Source organism: Scyliorhinus torazame, chromosome 10 (assembly GCF_047496885.1).
Source record: "Scyliorhinus torazame isolate Kashiwa2021f chromosome 10, sScyTor2.1, whole genome shotgun sequence".
NCBI lineage: Eukaryota > Metazoa > Chordata > Chondrichthyes > Carcharhiniformes > Scyliorhinidae > Scyliorhinus > Scyliorhinus torazame.
This window is the reverse complement of record NC_092716.1, coordinates 180,413,837-180,434,165: the sequence shown is the minus strand read 5'-3', so window position 1 is coordinate 180,434,165 and position 20,329 is coordinate 180,413,837. Positions and strand designations below refer to the sequence as shown.

At 51.7% G+C, this 20,329-nt stretch overlaps 1 protein-coding gene across 1 annotated transcript in view; it reads left to right on the top strand.

Moving 5' to 3' along the window:
* The window catches only part of LOC140430274 (eosinophil peroxidase-like), a 93,089-nt gene extending 73,447 nt beyond the window's left edge, over nt 1-19,642 (top strand). Inside the window, exons 13-16 of the mRNA XM_072517697.1 lie at nt 2,642-2,853; nt 6,946-7,110; nt 13,280-13,376; nt 19,317-19,642. Of these exons, the coding sequence (XP_072373798.1) occupies nt 2,642-2,853; nt 6,946-7,110; nt 13,280-13,376; nt 19,317-19,455 (613 nt within the window). The 3' untranslated portion in view covers nt 19,456-19,642. The remainder of the gene's footprint in view (nt 1-2,641; nt 2,854-6,945; nt 7,111-13,279; nt 13,377-19,316) is intronic.
* Nucleotides 19,643-20,329: the final 687 nt, after the last annotated feature.

Sequence of the window (20,329 nt, the reverse complement as noted above, 5' to 3'; positions counted from 1 at the left end):
AATCCTCCACCTTCTCCCTCAGCTTTTTCTGGCTGTCTCGTATCACCCCATCTCAGCCACTAATGAGGCCGACTGCTCCTCATGCTCCCCCACTGCCTCCTCCACTTTCGGCACTGGGACTCCAGCCTCTGCTTAACTCACTCCATCCCAGATCTCAGCGGCTCCACCACCTTGGCCAGGTCCTCCAGGGCCTCTTTCGTCTGCTGCTGAAACCTATCATTGAGGAACTCCACCATCTGCTCTGTCAACCACTGGGCGGGCAGCCCAGCCCTCTTGCCCTCTGCCATCTTTCCCTGTGGCACCTGACGAAAACTCTCCTGCCCCAACAGCACTTTCTTTCTTGTGGTGCTCCTCGTCCGCTGCTCCATGCACCATCCACACCAGAGGAGTATTACTTTTCCCAGACACTCCTGTACCCTTTGCCCTCAAATACTTTGCCCTTTGGGCAGGGAAAAGACCAATGCTTTGCATTGTTTGTCATCCTCGTCCATCTCCTTGTCCCTCTGCCTGCTATCATGCCCCCTCCCCCCCACCCCACCCTTGCCCGTCCTCCTTCCCTATTGACCCCCTTGTCTTTGTCAGTGCCATCCTCAACTCGTACCCACCCTCGATCGGTCAGTCGGGCAATGAGATCCCTGCACTCCCCAAGCCCAGCCGCAGTACTGATCAGAGTCAATAAAAGGAGAGGGTCCATGACTTCCACAGCACAGTTCTATCCATAAAGACCAGTTCAGGATGGAGCTGGAAGGAGCAAACCCATCTGCCCTAGCAGAGTAGCATTCAGCGCAGCAGGAGCGCAACAACACTATAGCAAGTTACCTGCGATTACCTGCAAATTACCTGCAAGGACTCGCATTCAAAGTATCGTCTTGCATCTTTGACTCTGTCTATATATATGTTTCTGGAACCCACCTCTTCATTCACCTGAGGAAGCAGCAGTGCTCCAAAAACTAGTGATTCGAAACAAACCTGTTGGATTTTAACCTGGTGTTGTAAGACTTCTTACTGTGCTATAGCAGGTAGACTATGCATGTTGCACTCACCTGGAAGCCTCGCATGCACACTTTTTCAAACGGGTTTGAGGTTGCTGCAATTTCCCACTGGCATGACACGAGATTGGAAGATGTGGGGAGATTCCAACGAGTCTCCCCCCCCCCCCCCCTGTCACCACAGGACCCATGGCAACCTCTCCATCCCCCTCCTGTTTTGTTTCTCCCACACGGACACAAGGGACTCCTGGCATTCCCTTCCTCTACATTCATTCCCTCCCCTCCCATCTCTCTGTTTTGTTTCTATCCCGTCCCCTCCTTTATTTTCCTTTGTTACTGGTTGAAGCGTGTGCTTTTCTGGAAAAAAAAATTCTTACCACTAATTTTTCATTACCATGCTGGTTTCTTGCCTGATTTTTTTTTGAAGGGGGTGTTTGTCAGTTGTGGGTGGGTTGCAGTTTGCTACGAGGTTTTGGTCGTTTTTATTTTACTTTTTGGGTTTCTTCTGACTTGGTTTTTTTGGGGGGGGGGCTGCAGTTATCAGTCGTGTGGGTCTCGTTTGCTACCAGGTTCAGTCAGTGTTTTTTTTTTACATTCCCTTTTGAGTTTACTTTTTGTAATGAGAAGGTTGTATTGCTCCTGCCTGTGCTTCGTTATGTATTTTTTATTGGTAATCCTCTTGTTTCGCCGAAGACTTTCCGATATTCGCCTGGAGTGTTTCCGAGTTAAGTTTTCCTTTTTGACTTGGGCTCTGACCGAGGAAAAGCCAGTTGCTGTGTCCGGCTTCAGGCTATGGGCAACTTCCGTGGTGTTGTTGCAGTCTTCATAACTTGGCCGAAGCACTTCGTCAGACGGTTCAAGATAAGATTCAAGATCTTGTAACAAAATGTACTGTCCTGATAATTGTAGCCTGAAGTTCAGCAGTAAATGGGTTATGTGTAACCTCAACTGTAACCGTTCTTAAAATAACTTTTTTCTTCTGACGAATGTGGTGCTACCTCAAGTATCCAGCTACACTTGTTACACTTGAGGTTTCCTATATGATGTCGAGGTTAATGTGCTCTGTTGGATCGTCCATGAGCAAGGGTTTAGATTTCAAACTAAGTGTTACATTTCTTCGAGATGAGGGGCAAGAATTGTTTTGAAAACCAAGTAAGCTGCCCTTTTAAGCGGGTGTATGCAGCTGCCGTTTTGTAGACTATGGCAAGTGAATTGTACAATGATGTTTTGGAAACCTGTTTGAACTGTCTTTAGATACAAGGGTAGTATTCCATGTATGTAAGTAAAATGACTTTTCTGGTCTGCTACTAGCCTTGGGTGGGTGAGAAGATTTTAGTCCATTCAGAATAAAGATTACCTATTTACTTTTTGGGAAAAAAAGAGATTCCAACGAGCAGCTGTGTATTGAGCCTTAATGAGATGTAAATGACATTCCAGGCAGCGGGAAAACCAAGGGGAATTGCAACACATCTTTGTGTCCGCTGCGGGGGCGGGGGGGTGCAGGATTATTCCACCATCTATTTATCTCACCACAGATGCTGCATGACCTGCTGAGTCTTGCCAGCATGTTCTGTTTTATTTCAGATTTCACAATTTTCAGTTAGCACCTTATCCAAGTTCTGGACCTGACCCTGCTGCATGTTTCACACTAGGTTCTGGTGGGAAAATAAAGGTGTGTTTACCGACCAGCAGAAAGAAACGCTAGGAAAGGCCACCCTGTCCAGAATCATATGCGACAACACCAGGATTCAGAGAATACCCGTGGATGTGTTCTCACATAATGAGTATCCCAACGACTTTGTAGACTGTACGAGTTCTGCCATCCCTTCACTCAATCTGTCTGCCTGGAAGGAGAACATCACAGGTCAGTAGCTGCTACTTGCTCATTCTAAATCCAGACCAAGGGTGGTATTTAGGTGAGGCACAAAGGTGGGAGTGGGGTGGGAGGAACAGGGGAAGGGGGAAGACGAGGGACAAGAGGAGGGAGATGGGATCAGGGCAGTACCGTGGTTGGATAGAGAAGGCATAGAACAAAATAGGTTGGAATAGCGGCAGGAGTCAGGAGAGTGGTAGGTAGGGCACTTATTGGGATGAAGGAGAATAGAGCGCGAGATCGGGACAAGGCAGATGTGGATGATGGGATTAGTACTGATGTCTTCTTTCCTGCTGGGGAAAATCGCCGGGGGCCGGCGTGTATCCCGCCCCCGCCGTGTCCCGAATTCTCCGCCACCGGAGATTCGGCGGGGGCGGGAATCGCGCCCCGCCGGTCGGCGGGCCCACCCCCGGCGATTCTCCGGTCCGCGTGGGCTGAAGTCCCGCCGCTGTCAACCCACGCCAGCCGGCGTGGATTGAACCACCTTTCGAACGGCGGGACAAGGCAGTGCGGGCGGGATCAGGGCAGTACCGTGGTTGGATAGAGAAGGCATAGAACAAAATAGGTTGGAATAGCGGCAGGAGTCAGGAGAGTGGTAGGTAGGGCACTTATTGGGATGAAGGAGAATAGAGCGCGAGATCGGGACAAGGCAGATGTGGATGATGGGATTAGTACTGATGTCTTCTTTCCTGCTGGGGAAAATCCATACAACAGCCTGCTCTAACCTCTGTGACCGGTACATTCACATCAGGAAGCCAAGAGAAGTACATCCCTCCTGTATAAACTCACTCAACTCATATACCCCTGATCAATGTTCCCACAGCCTGATACACAGGTCTTGTCCACGATACCCTCCAATCTGATATAACCCTATACAATAGACCCACCCCACAAAATAAAGCCCCCACTTGATATACTGTGGCCCAACATATACACTGCACAATATACACCTTCACCCAATATACTCAGGCCCAACACACTCTATTCCCAATGTACACCCTCATCCAATGTACACCCCATGCCAGATGAACACCCAGCTTGGAGTCTCCGTTGCAAGTCCACCCCGCTACCGCTGCTAGCAAGGACGTAGAATTTGGTGTTCAGCCCTTAGGTAGCCCCTGTGGATTGAGGATGACTCAAACCACTCCTGTTCAATGAGCTCGGAGATGGATAATAAATCCAATGCATAAACTGGAGATTGCTACATGCGAGGCAGGTGATGCTTGAAGGCTTGAGTCGATGGCACTTCTCTCACACCTCAGCTTTGTCTCTGCACATCCTTGAATCAGTCTCTCGATGTGTTTGGTGCTTTCCCATTTTCAACCTTCTCCATTTTGGTCATACACAAGACAGGGACTCCATGGCCTCATCAGGGATGCTTTGAGGTCATCCTGCTCCTGGGAGTCTCCTGCTGCAACTCTGCTGTGGGTAGAGCAGTTGCTTCAAGATTCAGGGGCGCGATTCTACGACCCCCCCACCAGGTCGGAGAATCGCCGGGGGCCGGCGTGTATCCCGCCCCCGCCGTGTCCCGAATTCTCCGCCACCGGAGATTCGGCGGGGGCGGGAATCGCGCCCCGCCGGTCGGCGGGCCCACCCCCGGCGATTCTCCGGTCCGCGTGGGCTGAAGTCCCGCCGCTGTCAACCCACGCCAGCCGGCGTGGATTGAACCACCTTTCGAACGGCGGGACAAGGCAGTGCGGGCGGGCTCCGGGGTCCTGGGGGGGGGGGGGGGGGAGCGGGGCGATCTGGCCCCGGGGGGTGCCCCCACGGTGGCCTGGCCCGCGATCAGTGCCCACCAATCCGCGGGCGTGCCTGTGCCGTGGGGGCACTCTTTTCCTTCCGCCTTCGCCTTAGTCTTCACTATAGCAGAGGCGGAAGAGACCCCCTCCACTGCGCTGACGCTCCCGCGCATGCGTCATCCGGCGAAGTCACTTCCGCGCCAGCTGGCGGGGCGGAAATCAGTCTGGCTCGGACCTAGCCCCTCAAGGTGAGGGTTCGGCCCCTCAAGATGCGGAGAATTCTGCACCTTTGGGGCGGCATGATGCCGGACTGATTTGCGCCGTTTTTGGCGTTGGTCGGCGGACATCGCGCCGATTGCGGAGAATCCCGCCCCAGGTGTCAAACATATGAAGAACATGTCCCACCCAGTGGAGCTGGTTTGAGCGATTAAACTCTCAATAGTAAGTTTTAAAAACAATTTCAAATGATGGGCCAATTTAGCGTGGTCAATCCACCTACCCTGCAAATCTTTGGGTTGTAGGGGTAAGACCCACGCAGACACATGGAGAATGTGCAAACTCCACACGGACAATGATCCAGGGCCAGGATTGAACCTGAGTCCTCAGCGCCATGAGGCAGCAGTGCTAACCACTGAACCATCGAGCTGCCAATGCTAAGTAAGTTGACTTGGGGGAGGATGGTGTTATGGACCGCCTTTCCTGCCACCAGATTTCAAGGGTCTTGTGAAGGCATTGCTGGTGATACTTCTCCAGTGCTTTGCAAGTGCCTACTATAGCTGGTCTATGAAGCATATCGGAGCATGGAAATCACTGCTGCCTGATAAACCATGGGCGAGATTCTCCGACCCCCCGCCGGGTCGGAGAATCGCCGGGGGCTGGCGTGAATCCCGCCCCCGCCGGTTGGCGAAGTCTCCGGCACCGGATATTTGGTGGGGGCAGTAATCACGCCGGTTGGGAGGCCCCCCCGCTCGATTCACCGGCCCGGATGGGCCGAAGTCCCGCCGCTAAAATGCCTGTCCCGCCGGCTTAAATTAAACCACCTACCTTACCGGCGGGACAAGGCGGTGCGGGCGGGCTCCGGGGTCCTGGGGGGGGGCGCGGGGTGATCTGGCCCCGGGGGGTGCCCCCACGGTGGCCTGGCCCACGATCGGGGCCCACCGATCTGCGGGCGGGCCTGTGCCGTGGGGGCACTCTTTCCCTTCCGCCTCCGCCACGGTCTCCACCATGGCGGAGGCAGAAGAGACTCCTTCCACTGCGCATGCGTGGGAAACTGTCAGCGGCCGCTGACGCTCCCGCGCATGCGCCGCCCCGAGATGTCATTTCCGCGCCAGCTGGCGGGACACCAAAGGCCTTTTCCACCAGCTGGCGGGGCGGAAATTCGTCCGGCGCCGACCTAGCCCCTTATGGTTGGGGCTTGGCCCCCAAAGATGCGGAGCATTCCGCACCTTTGGGGCGGCGCGATGCCCGTCTGATTTGCGCCGTTTTGGGCGCCAGTCGGCGGACATCGTGCCGTTTCCGGAGAATTTCGCCCCATGATCCTAATCTCGGATTTGAGATCCTGGTCCTCAAATATTCTTTTTCTCAAAGTACACCATACCTGATGTACATCCTCATCCGATGTATATAGCCTGTGTCCGATGTACACCCATGCCTAATATACAATATTAGGTCTGTAATATCGGCAGTGTGTACGATGCTCAGTGCATGCAATTCCGCCCATTTTTGAAATGCTGTCATGGTCAAATATCTTGACACTTGCTAGTTCCATGAAGTTTTCATGCTACTCCAATACCTCACTCAGGTGTGAGGATATTTCACCTGAATGATACACTGCAGAATTCAGTTCTCTCCTCAACCAAGATTCACATGTGCACTATCCAGGAGACATACAGCCATTTTCCTCCCACCCTGCCCCCCTCACGGTGCCAAAGACAGCCAAAGGGCCTCCTCCTGTCTGAAATCAGGACCTTCCCAGGGTGCATTATTTTGTGTCACATTGGCTGACCAAGAAAAATGGGGTTGTTTTGTTGCAATTATTCAAACTTGACAAGAATCAGCTGGCACAAAGAGAAGAGCTGAGCTGGGAGAACAGCTTGAATTCTGAGAGATGAATTCTGACACTTGCTGATACCAAAGTTACAGAAGGTGTGACATCCATTGTGAATAAAAACATGAGGCATTTAAACAGCTGATCCCCTAGAGAACTGATTCACCAGGGCAGTCAGATGCCAAAGAAATGATTGGTAGAAATCCTAGCAATGTTAGCCCTGTGGTATTCTGTTGACTCAAAAGGATGTTAGCTTTCCAGGAGTTTGTTAAAATTTTATCTTCCTGTTTCCCACAGTAATTCCTTGTGGAGAGGTTCCCAAAGTGGAAAGGGCATACTTCTTCTTTTGCAACACATCCATCCATTTTGAATGTCACGCTGGATTTAAACTTGTTGGAACTTCATCTCTAACCTGTGACCCCTTGACTGGAGCATGGAGTTCTGCAGCACCAACATGCCAAGGTACCTCAGAGTTCACCATCCTAACTCTCCTCGGTCTGAGCATTGACGCAGCACAATCATAAAGCATACCCACAAATGATTTGTGGGAACACCAGATAGACTAACTGCCCACTTTCTGAATTCTAGAATTACTCTCCTCCCACTCAGATTCACCCTGAATGCATTAGTGTTTCAGATTGTGTAATATTGCACTTTCAGAGACTTCATTAATGAACAACAAAGGATTTATTTGCAAGGATCTGCAAAAGCAGCAACACATCTGCAGCCAGTTCTGAAATGCCTCTCCCTAAAATAACTCCTCTCCCTGGGGTGATTCGCTGCTCTGAGTCCTGATTGGTCACACAGGTCAAGTGACCCGTATGCTGCTGTGTTGTCCTTAAAGGGACAATCACCGCAGATTCACAACCTAGTTAAGGGGGGCAGTCCATCAGGCTCCTGTAAACAGTGATCATCTGTCATTTGAATTATGTTTATTTTTGGGGGGGCGTTCTCTCAAACTCAAATGAAGAATCAGTGCTCATAGTATAAAGCATCACGAAGGTCGAAAAAAGTAGGGGGCAAATCTGGAACCAGTGGTTAGGTAAGGCAAGCTTGTTCTTTTTACGAAAACCTCTAGATTTTAGAAGGAAGTCAAGACAAGAGGTAATAAGAAATTCTGACATCCCGAGTACGAATGAGTTTAATGTACAAAATGGTGCAATTAGTGTCATTTCAACATTGGGGGCAGTGGGAGGAGGAAATGTGTAGAATGGGAGGCAGATTAGAAGGAGTAAGAGAGGAAAGTTCACATTGCTGACAACCACAATATAACTAAAAAAGAAATAAGAAACATGGCAATGATAGAGTTTGTCGTGTAAAGGTTAAAGATTGACTAATGTTAGGCCTTTGTCCTTTTGGTGTGGAGTCTAAGAGAGACCCCCAGATATAGGAGCAGCAGACAAGTATAGGACCGATTTGGACTTTACAAAGACTTAAGAGATGATGGAGGAGAAGGAAATGTGAGCAGAAAAGAGAAAGCAAATCTTCTGAGACAGTGATGCCAATTGGAGGAGAGGTGAAAACACTGAGCCAAACAGTAGTTACCTGGTTCATAGCACACTCATGCCAGAGCACAGCAAATACTTAAATACAAAGTGGTATATTCACCAGGCAATGCAGTGCGATCAATGGAAGTGACTATGTCTAGATTTACAGTCATCCTGTAACATAATTCTTACAGAGGATATTTCCACCACCCACGGTGAGCAATGTAAGTATTCAGAAATGGAGCACGAGAGTCAGTGTCAAATATACCCAGGTTAACCAGAGCATGGGTTAAGCACGCAATAAAATCATTAAGAAAATTGGAGCAGGAACCGGCCATTCGGTCCCTCGAGCCTGCTCCGCTATTTTATAAGGCCATAGCTGATCTGATTCTGGCCTTCACTCCATATACCTGCCTGTTTCGCCTTAACGCTTGACTCACTTTTAGGTCAACTCAATCTTGAATATATTCAATGACTCAGCCTCCACTTCTCTCAGGAGAAGAAAATCCCAAAGATGAGTGATCTTCTGAGAGAAGAGATTCCTCTTCATCTCGGTCTTAAATGGGAGATTCCTTGGGGAGGGATTCTCTGTTTGAAATGACTACGGGTGACGTCTCCGTTGTTGGGATTCTCCATTGCGCTCGGCAGCCCGGGGGTTTCCCGACGGCATGGGGCCGCCCACAATGGGAAACCGCACTGGCCAGCTGGTGAGACGGAGAATCCCGGGGGGGGCGCCGCAACAGAAATCTGATACGGCAGGACGGAGAATCCCGCCCTTCATCAGTGCTGAGGCCGGGACAGAACCGCGGGACCTCTACGATGACTATGGGGGTGCGACTGCCGAAGCAATTCAGGGCATGCAAATGGGCCAGCCCGTGCGCCGCTTGGAACTAGTGCAATTCCAACAGATGCCAGCATCGGATTCACGGCGGTCGGGTTTGCCACTGGAGAGCCCAATGAGCTGGAGCAGTATATAAACACTTGACTCCCCACACACTCTCATTCCAGCCAAGAGGATGCCACTCTGGAGAGCGGCCCTGAGATTATCAGATGCAGAGCTGGAGTCATTTCTGGATGCCGTGGAGGAGAGGCGAGACACCCTGTTCCCTGGGGTGGGGCACAGGTTGCTTCCTGCCGACGTTAACTGGGCCTGAGCACGTGGCCGGGGCCGTGAGCACCGTGGGCTCCATGGCCAGGACCGTGCAGCAGTGCCAGTACAAGCTGCATGACCTTCTCATGCGACCAGGGTGAGGCACCACCACCACCGTGCCCCTGGCACCACCCCTGACCCGCATGTCCCTCCCCATCCCAATGAGGCCCCCAACAGTCAGACCGGCAGGTAGCGCGGGCCCAAAATGGGAAACCCCCTGGCCAGACGTGCTGAGCCACCACCTCCGTGCCCCTGGAACCACCCGTCCCACATGCCCCCCACCCTACACCGTACATTTCCCCCCCAGGGTAACAGCACCTCACCCGCCTGCAGCTCCCTCACACTGCACCACATGCCAACACCAATACCGCCCACCATTTCCGGGTGCCCTGCACACACAGGGCACCAGTAGCAGACCCCCTGTGCCCATGTGCTGCCTGCGTCCGAGTGTCTCACACTATCTGTCCCTCCAGGAGAAGGCGGCCCACAACCGCAGGGAGCAGGAAAGGACCAGAGGGGGCCAGCTGGACCTGCGGCACCTCACCATAGCAGAGCAGAGAATGTCGGACCTGGTTGGCGGAGTGGGAGAGTGGGCAGTCCTCGAGCCGGAGGTTGGAATGGCACAACCAACTAGCCCCAATGCATTGTGACATCCCTATGGCACCCCGCCCCCTCCACAGCACACCTACAATCTAACCATGCGTCTTGTCTTTTGTCTTGCAGGGTTACCTCCCGACGAGGCAGGTCGGGCTAGTACCCCAAGCCTCCAGTCGCAACCATGCAACCCACCAGACGACGGAGTGGGACTATCCAGGGCCCCCCACCACAACCCAGCAACATCACAAGGACATGTCCAGGGCCGACACCGACTTCTCGTCACAGCTGTCACTAACACCCTACACCATCCCAGAGACACTCACCTCGGTTGGACATGTTATTGAAGATGCTTATAGGACACTCTGCTGCGCATCACACACATGCAGTACAGCAGGTGAACCCCCGAGGGGCGGATGGTCACAGGGCGGCCCGACCCCAGGGAGTAGCTGCCGTCCAGATGGGTCTCACGTTTCAGGAAAGGTTGTCCCATCAATATTGGAGAGGCAGGCGCAGAGCTGGGGGCTACATGAGGGGGTGTCAGACCGGCAGGCAGTAGGAGGTGAGGGACCGAGTTGTTAGAGATGGACAGGGGCCTGGACCTCCAGGGCAGTCGGACATTACCCCTGGAGCCTTCCTCGGAGGCGGCAGTGCAGGGGGCCAGATATGAGGGGGCGACATGTGGTAGATCATACCCGGTGCGTGACCCACCACCGCACACCGCCCTGATATCCAATCTCTTCCCCCCCCCACCCCCACACAGGATCCTGCCCTACCCCCGCCACTCCAGGGGTTCGATTGGGCCGTGAGATGGAATGGCCAGCATGCATGCAGGGATCATCTGGGCAGACGGTGGAATGTGCTACCGGGGGCAGGAGTCAGACTTTGTCAAACGATGTGAAGCACCAGAGCTCCTTGGAGTGGGTGTTCATCATTCTCCATCCATGGACCTGACCCATTGATACTGCCAACCTAGGGCTAGCACCCTGTCTTAATGCAAGTGGGAAGCATGGGGGGAGAGGGTGTGTGAGAAAGTGGGGGGAGTGGTTTGCAGTGAGGGTGGACATGGCAGGAATGGCTGGCGATGGTGGGGTGGAGAGCAGTGTATGGGGTAGGACGAGACGTCTGGCATGCTGGTGGCCAGGCTGCCGAGCCGGTGAACCTGGAGGCTATTAGATTGTCCCGTGCGCAGCAGCCCTGGCACACACATTTTGTAAAGAACACAGCAGGCCACCACGATGTGGGAGACCATTCTATGTCTGCATTGGAGGTCCCCTCCTGAGCGGCCCAGGGACCTGCACCTTGAGCATGCCGATGCACCACTTGAGATAGTCCTGGTTGCTGCATGGGAGTCGTTGTAACGGGTGTCCGCATCAGTCTGAGGCCTCCAGATAGGCGTCATCAACCGCAACTGCAGAGGATAACCCCTGTCACCCAGGAGTCAATCCCTCACCCGAAGGAACTACTCAAAGGTGTCAGGAACCGTCGAGTAAGCCATGATGGAGGCATCGTGCATGCTGCCTGGGTATCGGGCGCAGATGTTCATGATGTGCAGCTGGTGGTCACATGCCAACTACACAATGAGGGAGCAGAATCCCTTTTGGTTTGTGAAGACCACCCCTCAGCAGCGGTGCTCGTAGGGTCCATGTGTCCCATCAAGCATCCCCTGGACCCTGGGGCATCCCAGCGATGATGCCGAATCCTCACTGCCCGGGAAACCTGGTGGGTTCGGTCCATATTCATGTTGATGTATTGTGCCGCCCATGCATAGAGGGCCTCTAACCCCATCACCCGTCCCTGCCGGCAGAGGTATCAGTGGTTGGCGCTACCCATGTCAGCAATACCCTCTGCAGCCCCTGTCCTGTGCCCTCCTGTGGGTTCTACTGTGAGTGGCCCCCCTTGGGTGGGCCATGTGATATCCTACCAGCAGGGCGGCACCAAGTTGTGCAGGGGGGCGCAGTGCGCCACCTACCGGCACCATGCTTGGTGGCACGCTTGCAGGCAGGACCCATGTGTGGGGTTTGGCCGGGGGGTGGGCACTTGTTGGGACCGTAGCTGCGGTGTGCTGTGGGTCCTTCGTGCGACGCACCGGTTGTGCCTACTTGTCTGGGGGCAGGATGGATGTGGCAGAGGCGCAGCGGGCAGGCAGGACTTGGTGACAGCCACTGGTCCTGTGGGTTGGCATAGCTGAATGTGTCACTGGTGGGACGTTTGCCCTGCGAGGGGTAGAGTGCCGATGCCTACGATGTGTGCGTCCGCTGGTCGAGGCGCGCTACATGACTCCCCTGCTGCTCCTGCAGTGGGGCAATGTCTCTGATGGGTGCACTTGGATGTGCCAACACCTGGTGGACCACAGGCTGCACTGGACCATGCCCATCCCATTGATGGGTCGTGTGGGCCTCAGAGTTCCTGAAGGGGTGGCCAGAGGGCGGGGAGGCACGCATATGGCCGGTGGCGATCTGTGCGTCCACGGGCCACATTGGGGAGTCAGTGGGGTGCGCAGCCAATTGGCTACCTTGCAGACCTCAGCAATGGTGGTCCGTGTCCCAGGGGCCACCTAAACTCCACGGCCCATTCCCTGGTCGCCTCCCCTGCTACACCCTGGCCCTGGCAGGCCCCCCTAGACAGCGGCACGACTGCCAGTCGTTGTTGCGATTTTGGGGACATGACCTATATCCTTTCTTTCCCTCAGCGCCTGTTTCTCAATTGTAAATACCACAAATGAACCACGCCAACGCCAAATCCGCCTTGCGGAGGCGGAGAATCACGGGAGACCGGAGACCAGCAGATCGGGCTCATTAATAGGATGTTAATACATGCTACTGTACATTTTGCATGCCCGTGCCGGCGCGTGGCATGGACCACATCACGCTGCAATCAAGGGGCCAGAGCATGGCACTCCGTTCGGTGCCCATGGCGACATCAATTTTCAGCTGACAGGCGATTCTTCGCCCAATCGTGATTCTGGCGTCGGCCGACAGAGAATCCCCACCCCTTATTTTTTAAACTGTGGCCTCTAATTCTAGGCTGCCCTAAAAAAAACCTCTACACAGTCCAGCAACTAGTTTTTAAACAGTGCGACAATGGCTGACTATATAATTAATGAAGAAGTTACTTAAAGTATCAAAAATTTAGCTGAATCAGAATGGAAACTGAATCATCACAAATGTACATTAAAGATTGGATTTAAGCACCTTCTCTACTACAACTGTTAGATGCTGAGCATTAACTGCTCAATTATCGGGTTCCAACTCAAGTGTTCCTTCAGTACCATCAGTGGACACCCTGTAGACTGCTGCAACACCACTGTTAGGGGCTGAGTTTCCCCTACAATATCACTCAGTTACTGGCTCACAAATTTTCACTATAACAGATCTGTTTTTTTAAATATTTCATACAGATAATCTTTCAAAGGATCCAAAAATTATCATCATAATAGTTGTTGTCGTCTGCGGCAGTATTTTCTGCATCATTCTTGCAGTTGTCGGTTTCCAAAGGTAAGACTTTATTGGCTAATTGCTGTTTAACCATTAGCATTTAATATTGTCAGGTGGGCATGTATACACACACACACATACACACACAAAATGGTTAGGATTTTAAATGTTGTAGTTACTTACACCCTCCCCAAATTTGCAGATCTTACACCACCTCTCCTAAAAGATCAATTATGATGAGGTCTGAATTAACTTTTACTGTTGTCCTCCAATACTTTGCCCATCCTACATAACTTGCAAACAAATGTGTCCACAGGCTATTTACTCAGGTCAGTAAAGCCAACGGCAATCCTTTCCTCAGAAGACATTCACTCACATCCAGCACCTATTGTTAAATGGTTAGCAGAAGAGGGAAATCTTGGGTGATTTTCTTTTATTCCACTACTGGCCTGGAGAGGATGAGGCTAATTCTTGATGTTTTGTGAACTGTGAGGGGGTAGCCCCCTTCTGTGCGGTATGAATAATTTTATATTGATCACTAATGACATGGCATCTGAGGAACCTCCAAGTGCTACGAACACTCAACACTCATTACTGTCTATCAAGCCGCATTACACACCCCTCACTTTGCCTTGCAAAAATTTGTTATGGAAGTAGCTCTTCAGCATTCAAGAAACATACATTTGGCTTGCAGATTGTCTTCTAAATATCAGAGTTTTACCAGTTCACTGAAAAATTAAGGCCACAAAATTTGACTCCTTTACACCCAGACTTTTGACACGACAATTGGCTGTAATGGCTCCAAAATAGTATCTCCGGCAGGGCCGGCCCACACAGGGAACGCCTGGAAGTAAACAGAATAATCAGAACCAGGGGCGAAATTCTCCGGTATCGGCGCGCTGTCCGCCGACTGGCGCCCAAAACGGCGCAAATCAGTCGGGCATCGCGCCGCCCCAAAGGTGCGGAATGCTCCGCACCTTGGGGGGCCGAGCACCAACCTTAAGGGGCTAGGCCCGCGCCGGACGAATTTCCGCCCTTCCAGCTGGCGGGAAAGGCCTTTGGTGCCCTGCCAGCTGGCGCGGAAATGACATCTCCTGGTGGCGCATGCGCGGGAATGCCGCCAGCGGCCGCTAACGCTCCCAGTGGGCCAGTGGGCCCCCCCCCCCCCCCCCCAGGACCCCGGAGCCCGCCCGCGCCGCCTTGTCCCGCCGGTAAGGTAGGTGGTTTAATCTACGCCGGCGGTACAGGCATTTTAGCGGCGGGACTTCGGCCCATCCGGGCCGGATAATCGCGGGGGGGGCCCCGCCAACCGGCGCGGCGCGATTCCCGCCCCTGCCGAATCTCCGTTGCCGGAGAATTCGGCAACCGGCGGGGGCGGGATTCACGCCAGCCCCCCGCGATTCTCCGACCCGGCGGGGGGTCGGAGAATCTCGCCCGTGATGTCAATCAGCACATAATGTTGATTTGATGCCAGTGGTGCCATTTTGGAGCTCAACTATCCTCTCTCCAGCAAACATCCTCGCTTAAAGACACACAAGCGAACAGAAAGACACACAAGTATTCAGCAACAGAAACGACCGCCCACCAATGCTATTTAAGGGGATGGGGATGGTCAGTTACTGGTAGATTTTCTGCTGGCTGTTGCCGCCATTGTAAATGTGTTTTTCCCCCAGAGTTGTTAAAGTCTGTAGGGGATGGTGTGGCAGGTGCTGAAGCACTTTGTCCTGACATTAAGGATTCTGTACAAACCACTTGCTCCCAAATATCTGGCTGCATCACAGCCTGGTATGGCAACTGTTCGGCCCAGGATTGGATTGGATTGGATTGGATTTGTTTATTGTCACGTGTGCCGCGGTACAGTGAAAAGTATTTTTCTGCGAGCTGCTCAACAGATCATTAAGTACATGGGAAGAAAAGGGGAGAAAAGAAAATACATAATGGGGCAACACAAGGTATACAATGTAACTACATAAGCACCGGCATCGGATGAAGCATACAGGGGGCAGTGGTAATGAGGTCAGTCCATAAGAGGGTGATTTAGGAGTCTGGTAGCAGCGGGGATGAAGCTGCTTTTGAGTCTGTTCGTGCGTGTTCTCAGATTTCTGTATCTCCTGCCCGATGGAAGAAGTTGGAAGAGTGAGTAAGCCGGGTGGGAGGGGTCTTTGATTATGCAGCCCGCTTTTCCCAGGCAGCGGGAGGTGTAGATGGAGTCAATGGATGGGAGGCAGGTTCATGTGATGGACTGGGCTGTGTTCACTGATGTGTTGGGTGTTTTGGATCACATACAGGTGACCAACACTTGAAATAGTGCAACACTATTTTATTGAATCATTAACTGTTTAAACATACTTAGACTGTGGGTTAATACGATACTAGCTTTAACTAAAGACCTCTGCCTTGTCCTAACCAGAATTTGAATCTGCTAACTATCTCCACCTCGGCCCCGTTGATGCTGACAGGGGTGTGTACAGTATTTTGCTTTCTGAAGTCAATTACCAGCTCTTTAGTTTTGCTGGCATTGAGGGAGAGATTGTTGTCGCTGCACCACTCCACTAGGTTCTCGATCTCCCTCCTGTATTCTGACTCGTTGTTATTCGAGATCCGGCCCACTATCGTCAGCAAACTTGTAGATTGAGTTGGAACCAGATTTTGCAACGCAGTCGTGTGTGTACATGGAGTAGAGTAGGGGGCTAAGACCGCAAGAAACTTCAGAGAATCGTGAACACAGCCCAGTCCATCACATGAACCTGCCTCCCATCCATTGACTCCATCTTCACCACTCCATCTACATCTGCCGCTGCCTGGGGAAAGCAGGCAGCATAATCAAAAACTCCTCCCACCCGGCTTACTCACTCTTCCAACTTCTTCCATCGGGCAGGAGATACAGAAGTCTGAGAACACGCACGAACAGACTCAAAAACAGCTTCTTCCCCACTGTCACCAGACTCCTAAACAACCCTCTTATGGGCTGACCTCATTAACACTACACCCTGTATGCTTCATCCGATGAAATGAAAATGAAATGAAAATCGCTAATTGTCACAAGTAGGCTTCAAATGAAGTTACTGTGAAAAGCCCCTAGTCGCCACATTCCGGCGCTGTTCGGGGAGGCTGTTACGGGAATTGAACCGTGCTGCTGGCCTGCCTTGGTCTGCTTTCAAAGTCAGCGATTTAGCCCTGTGCTAAACAGCCCCTGCCAGTGCTTACGTAGTTACATTGTGTACCTTGTGTTGCCCTATTATGTATTTTCTTTTATGTATTTTCTTTTATTTCCTTTTCTTTTCATGTACTTAATGATCTGTTGAGATGCTCACAGAAAAATACTTTTCACTGTACCTCGGTACACGTGACAATAAACAAATCCAATCCAATCTGATTGCAGTTGTAGGCATTCCCGTTGGACAGCAGCAGGGGGGAGAGAAAGAGCAGTAGTCCGTATCTAGCCAAGATGTTCAGGGGGCAGTTCTACCTGATCCTCAACAAGGAACAATGGCGCGATTCTCCCAAAAGGAAACACAGTTCCCTAGTAAGCGCATTTAGCCACGTGTTTCCCGGAACTCGCAGTGTAGAGAAACACATGGCTAATCAACGTGACTCAAGTTGAATTTATCCATTTTTAATTGGCATCCCGATCTCGGAGACCCCCGAAACAAATCCCGACCTCCCCTCCCCCCAGCCCAAATGCAGCATAGGAGGGTCCCCGGCCCCTCTTCTCCCCTGCCCCCCCCCCCCCCGACAACCACACCAGGCAACCACAGCCTGATCGTGTGCGCACATATGAAAAGCCAGCTGGCAGTGCCAACTGGGCACCTTGGCAGTGCCAGGCTGGCACCCAGGTGGCACTGCCAGGGTGCCAAACTGGCACTACCAGGGTGCCCAGGGCACCACCCTGCTGTAGCTGGGGGCCTCAAATCCCTTTGGAGACCCCCCGAGTGCCGTTCCATCTGGTCCCCGTTTGTGGGGACCAGTAGCAAACAGCACTCACCCAAGGTCTCCCAGGCGAAGACTTTGAATCCCAAAGCCTCAGGTCCCTCGGGAATTTGCACATTAGTGTGAGGCTTACAGCCTCGCTCTAATATGCAGATTCATCAAAAAGTGATCCCATCCATTGTAGGCAGGATTCATATCGCAACGTCTCGCGAGATCATGTTGAATCTTGCGAGGCGCTGTGAGCCGGATAGATCCCAGGAGCAGGGTCTCCCAGCTTTCAATAGACATGCTGCACCATGGGGAGCTGTTTTTCGAATGCAGCATGGTTATTGAATCGTGCCCAGTCATGCTTCAATAAAGAGGGCCTCATTGAAATCTTCCACTTGCTAACTGCATTCTCAGAGCAGGGCAAGGATGGCATTGCCGGTTATTGCAAAACGACCGTAGCCAAGAACATTCATGCTAATGGTTCCTTTGAAATCGCTCCCAGTTTTCTATCCATTGTTGCATAACAAAGGTCACTGACTCTCAGTAAAGCTGACTACATATCATGCTCTCTTACCAGAGAGCAGCAGGTAGAGCGAGCTTGCGACTTTTACGAAGATTGCTAGTTTTTCCCCCGGTGCAGGGCGTCTTTGACCCAATACTTATTGACCTCAGGACACTACAGGTCAACTCTGAAATATGCCGTAACTGAAAATGATTCCACCCCTTAAATGTCCAACTGGTATGTGACCATAAGCAACATCATCATTCAACTCCACAGCCAGTATCCTGACACAGTCATGATGTCTTCCTTCTGTGGCACTCCAACTCTTTCCATCTGGGGTATTTGAGCGACCACAAAGGAGGGTGGCTTCTGGGTGACAAGAGCTATCTGCTGATCACAGAGCTCATGGCTTTAATGTGCAACCTATACAAATACAAGCAGCATGCATCAAAAATGGCGCCACACAAAATGTGATGGGGCATACCACTGGCCTGCTGAAACAACGCTTCCACTGCCTGGATCACACTGGGGTTGGCTCTCAATTGTCAGCAGAACAGGTTTCATTCTGCACAGCCATGATGAAGGCACTGCCATTTCCACCAAGTATGCAGCAACCTGCTGAAGAGCAGGAGGAAGTTAAGAGGCCATTAATACAGCCCCTTCGTGGCTGGGCCTACGATGGATGGCTGCTTTGACTGCAATTACCAGGAAAGACAACCCCAATTTGATCCCCATTCACCAACAATCCCACACCTTACCTACCTTCTGTCGTGAATCATCAGTGTCCACTTGCCACAATGCTAAAATAAAAACCAACACAAAGTAAACATTCCAAATCAGCTTTATAAATTAAGCATTGCCATATTGAATGCAGATAGCAACTAATCACTCTTCTGTATTAACTCCCTTAGTACCTGTCTTCTATGTGCCTGGTGCTCCCTGAATGGCTGCAGCATGGAGATGGTAATGAGACAAAAGGTGGCATAGAGAAATGTAAATGGGAAAAGCAGAAACATTGGACGTGTTTCTCTGTTCCCCCAGCCGCGTGTTTCTCGACGGTGCACCATTCGCTGGCGACAGGAATCTACTTCCGCCACTTGGAACTGGCCAAAACTGGACGGCCGCTAGGCCCATTGGGGCCCGCTGGGGGGGGGGGGGGGGGGGGCGCTGTCAACGGCCCCCGACCGGCGTGGTGGAAATACTGCCCACGCCCGAAAAACGGCGCCGGAGCATAGGGCAGCCAGCGTCGGGGCGGGATTTGAGAATCCCGGCCCCGATGACTGGAGAATTCCGGCCATTGTCTTTTTTTTTTGACTAGCAGTCTCATCCCTTATGTTGTTTAATCTCTCCTGCTTTACCTCTCCTCCTTCACTGCCTCGTGTACAGGATTAAAACCCATTAATTTGCTAATTTCTTTTAGTTCTGGTAGAAGGTCATTGACCAGAAATGTTTACACTGTTTCTCACTCCACAGATGCTGCCAGTTCTGCCGAGATTTCCAGCATTTTCTGTTTTATTTTGGATTTGCAGCATGCACAATAGTTTGCTTTTATTATAATATTACCTGTTTTTTGTAACTAGATATCGGAACAGACATCAGGATGGGAGTAACAAAGCGATCAAATGTGGATTGTGCATCAAATGCTTCTCATCTAAAAATGATACCATGGGAGGTGACAGCACTGCACAGACCACGAATGTTCATTCACCATCCTCATAACTCAACAGCTCCATTTTCTTTCATCACTTTAAAAAAAAAGCCTCAAGGCTTCCTATCCTGCAAAAGATGCCTGTTCATTCAAGGTGTACAGCTTTATCCTGATCTCCATGATATTCCCCCATTCTGAAACCGGTCAACCATGGAGTCACATATCCCGTGGATCTATTTCACCCTCACCTTTTACTGTAACCTCTTCCACTTCTTCACTTAATCTGTGATATCTCTTGAAGATGAAAAGGGTTCAGGGTGGGTGGGGGGGGGGGAGGGGGGGGGAACAGTAGGGCCTTTGTTTGCCTTGTTGCTGCTTGCTGGTTTATTTGGGTGTGGTGTTGGTGGGAGGCAGGGGGTGGGGAGGGTTCTCTGATGGTGACTACAACTTTTTCTTTGTTCTGTTCTGATGGGGGTTTGGTGGCCACCTTGGGTGAACCTGGTGTTGGCACTCTCTGGCATTGCTGGGTTATCTCACATGATGGGAATGGCTGACACAGGGGGGGAGGGGGAGGTAGATGTCCCTCTCATCAGCTGATCACTTGGAATGTGAGGGGATTGAATGGCCCAGTAAAAAGATCCAGGGTATTTGCGCTGCTTAAGAGTTTGAATGCTGATGTAGTGTTTTTGCCGAAGACCCATTTACGGATCAAGAACCAAACAAGGTTACGGAAGGGCTGGGCGGGGCAGGTATTCCATGCGGGATTTGACGGTTAGGCCCGGGGGGCTGTGGTTTTGATTAATCAAAGGGTATCTTTCTCAGCAGTTAAAATATTGGCAGACCCAAACGGGAGGTATGTGATAGTTAGCGGGTCATTGGCAGGGATTCCAGTGGTCCTAGTTAATTTGTGTGCACCGAACTGGGACCAAGCTTTTGCCAACAATT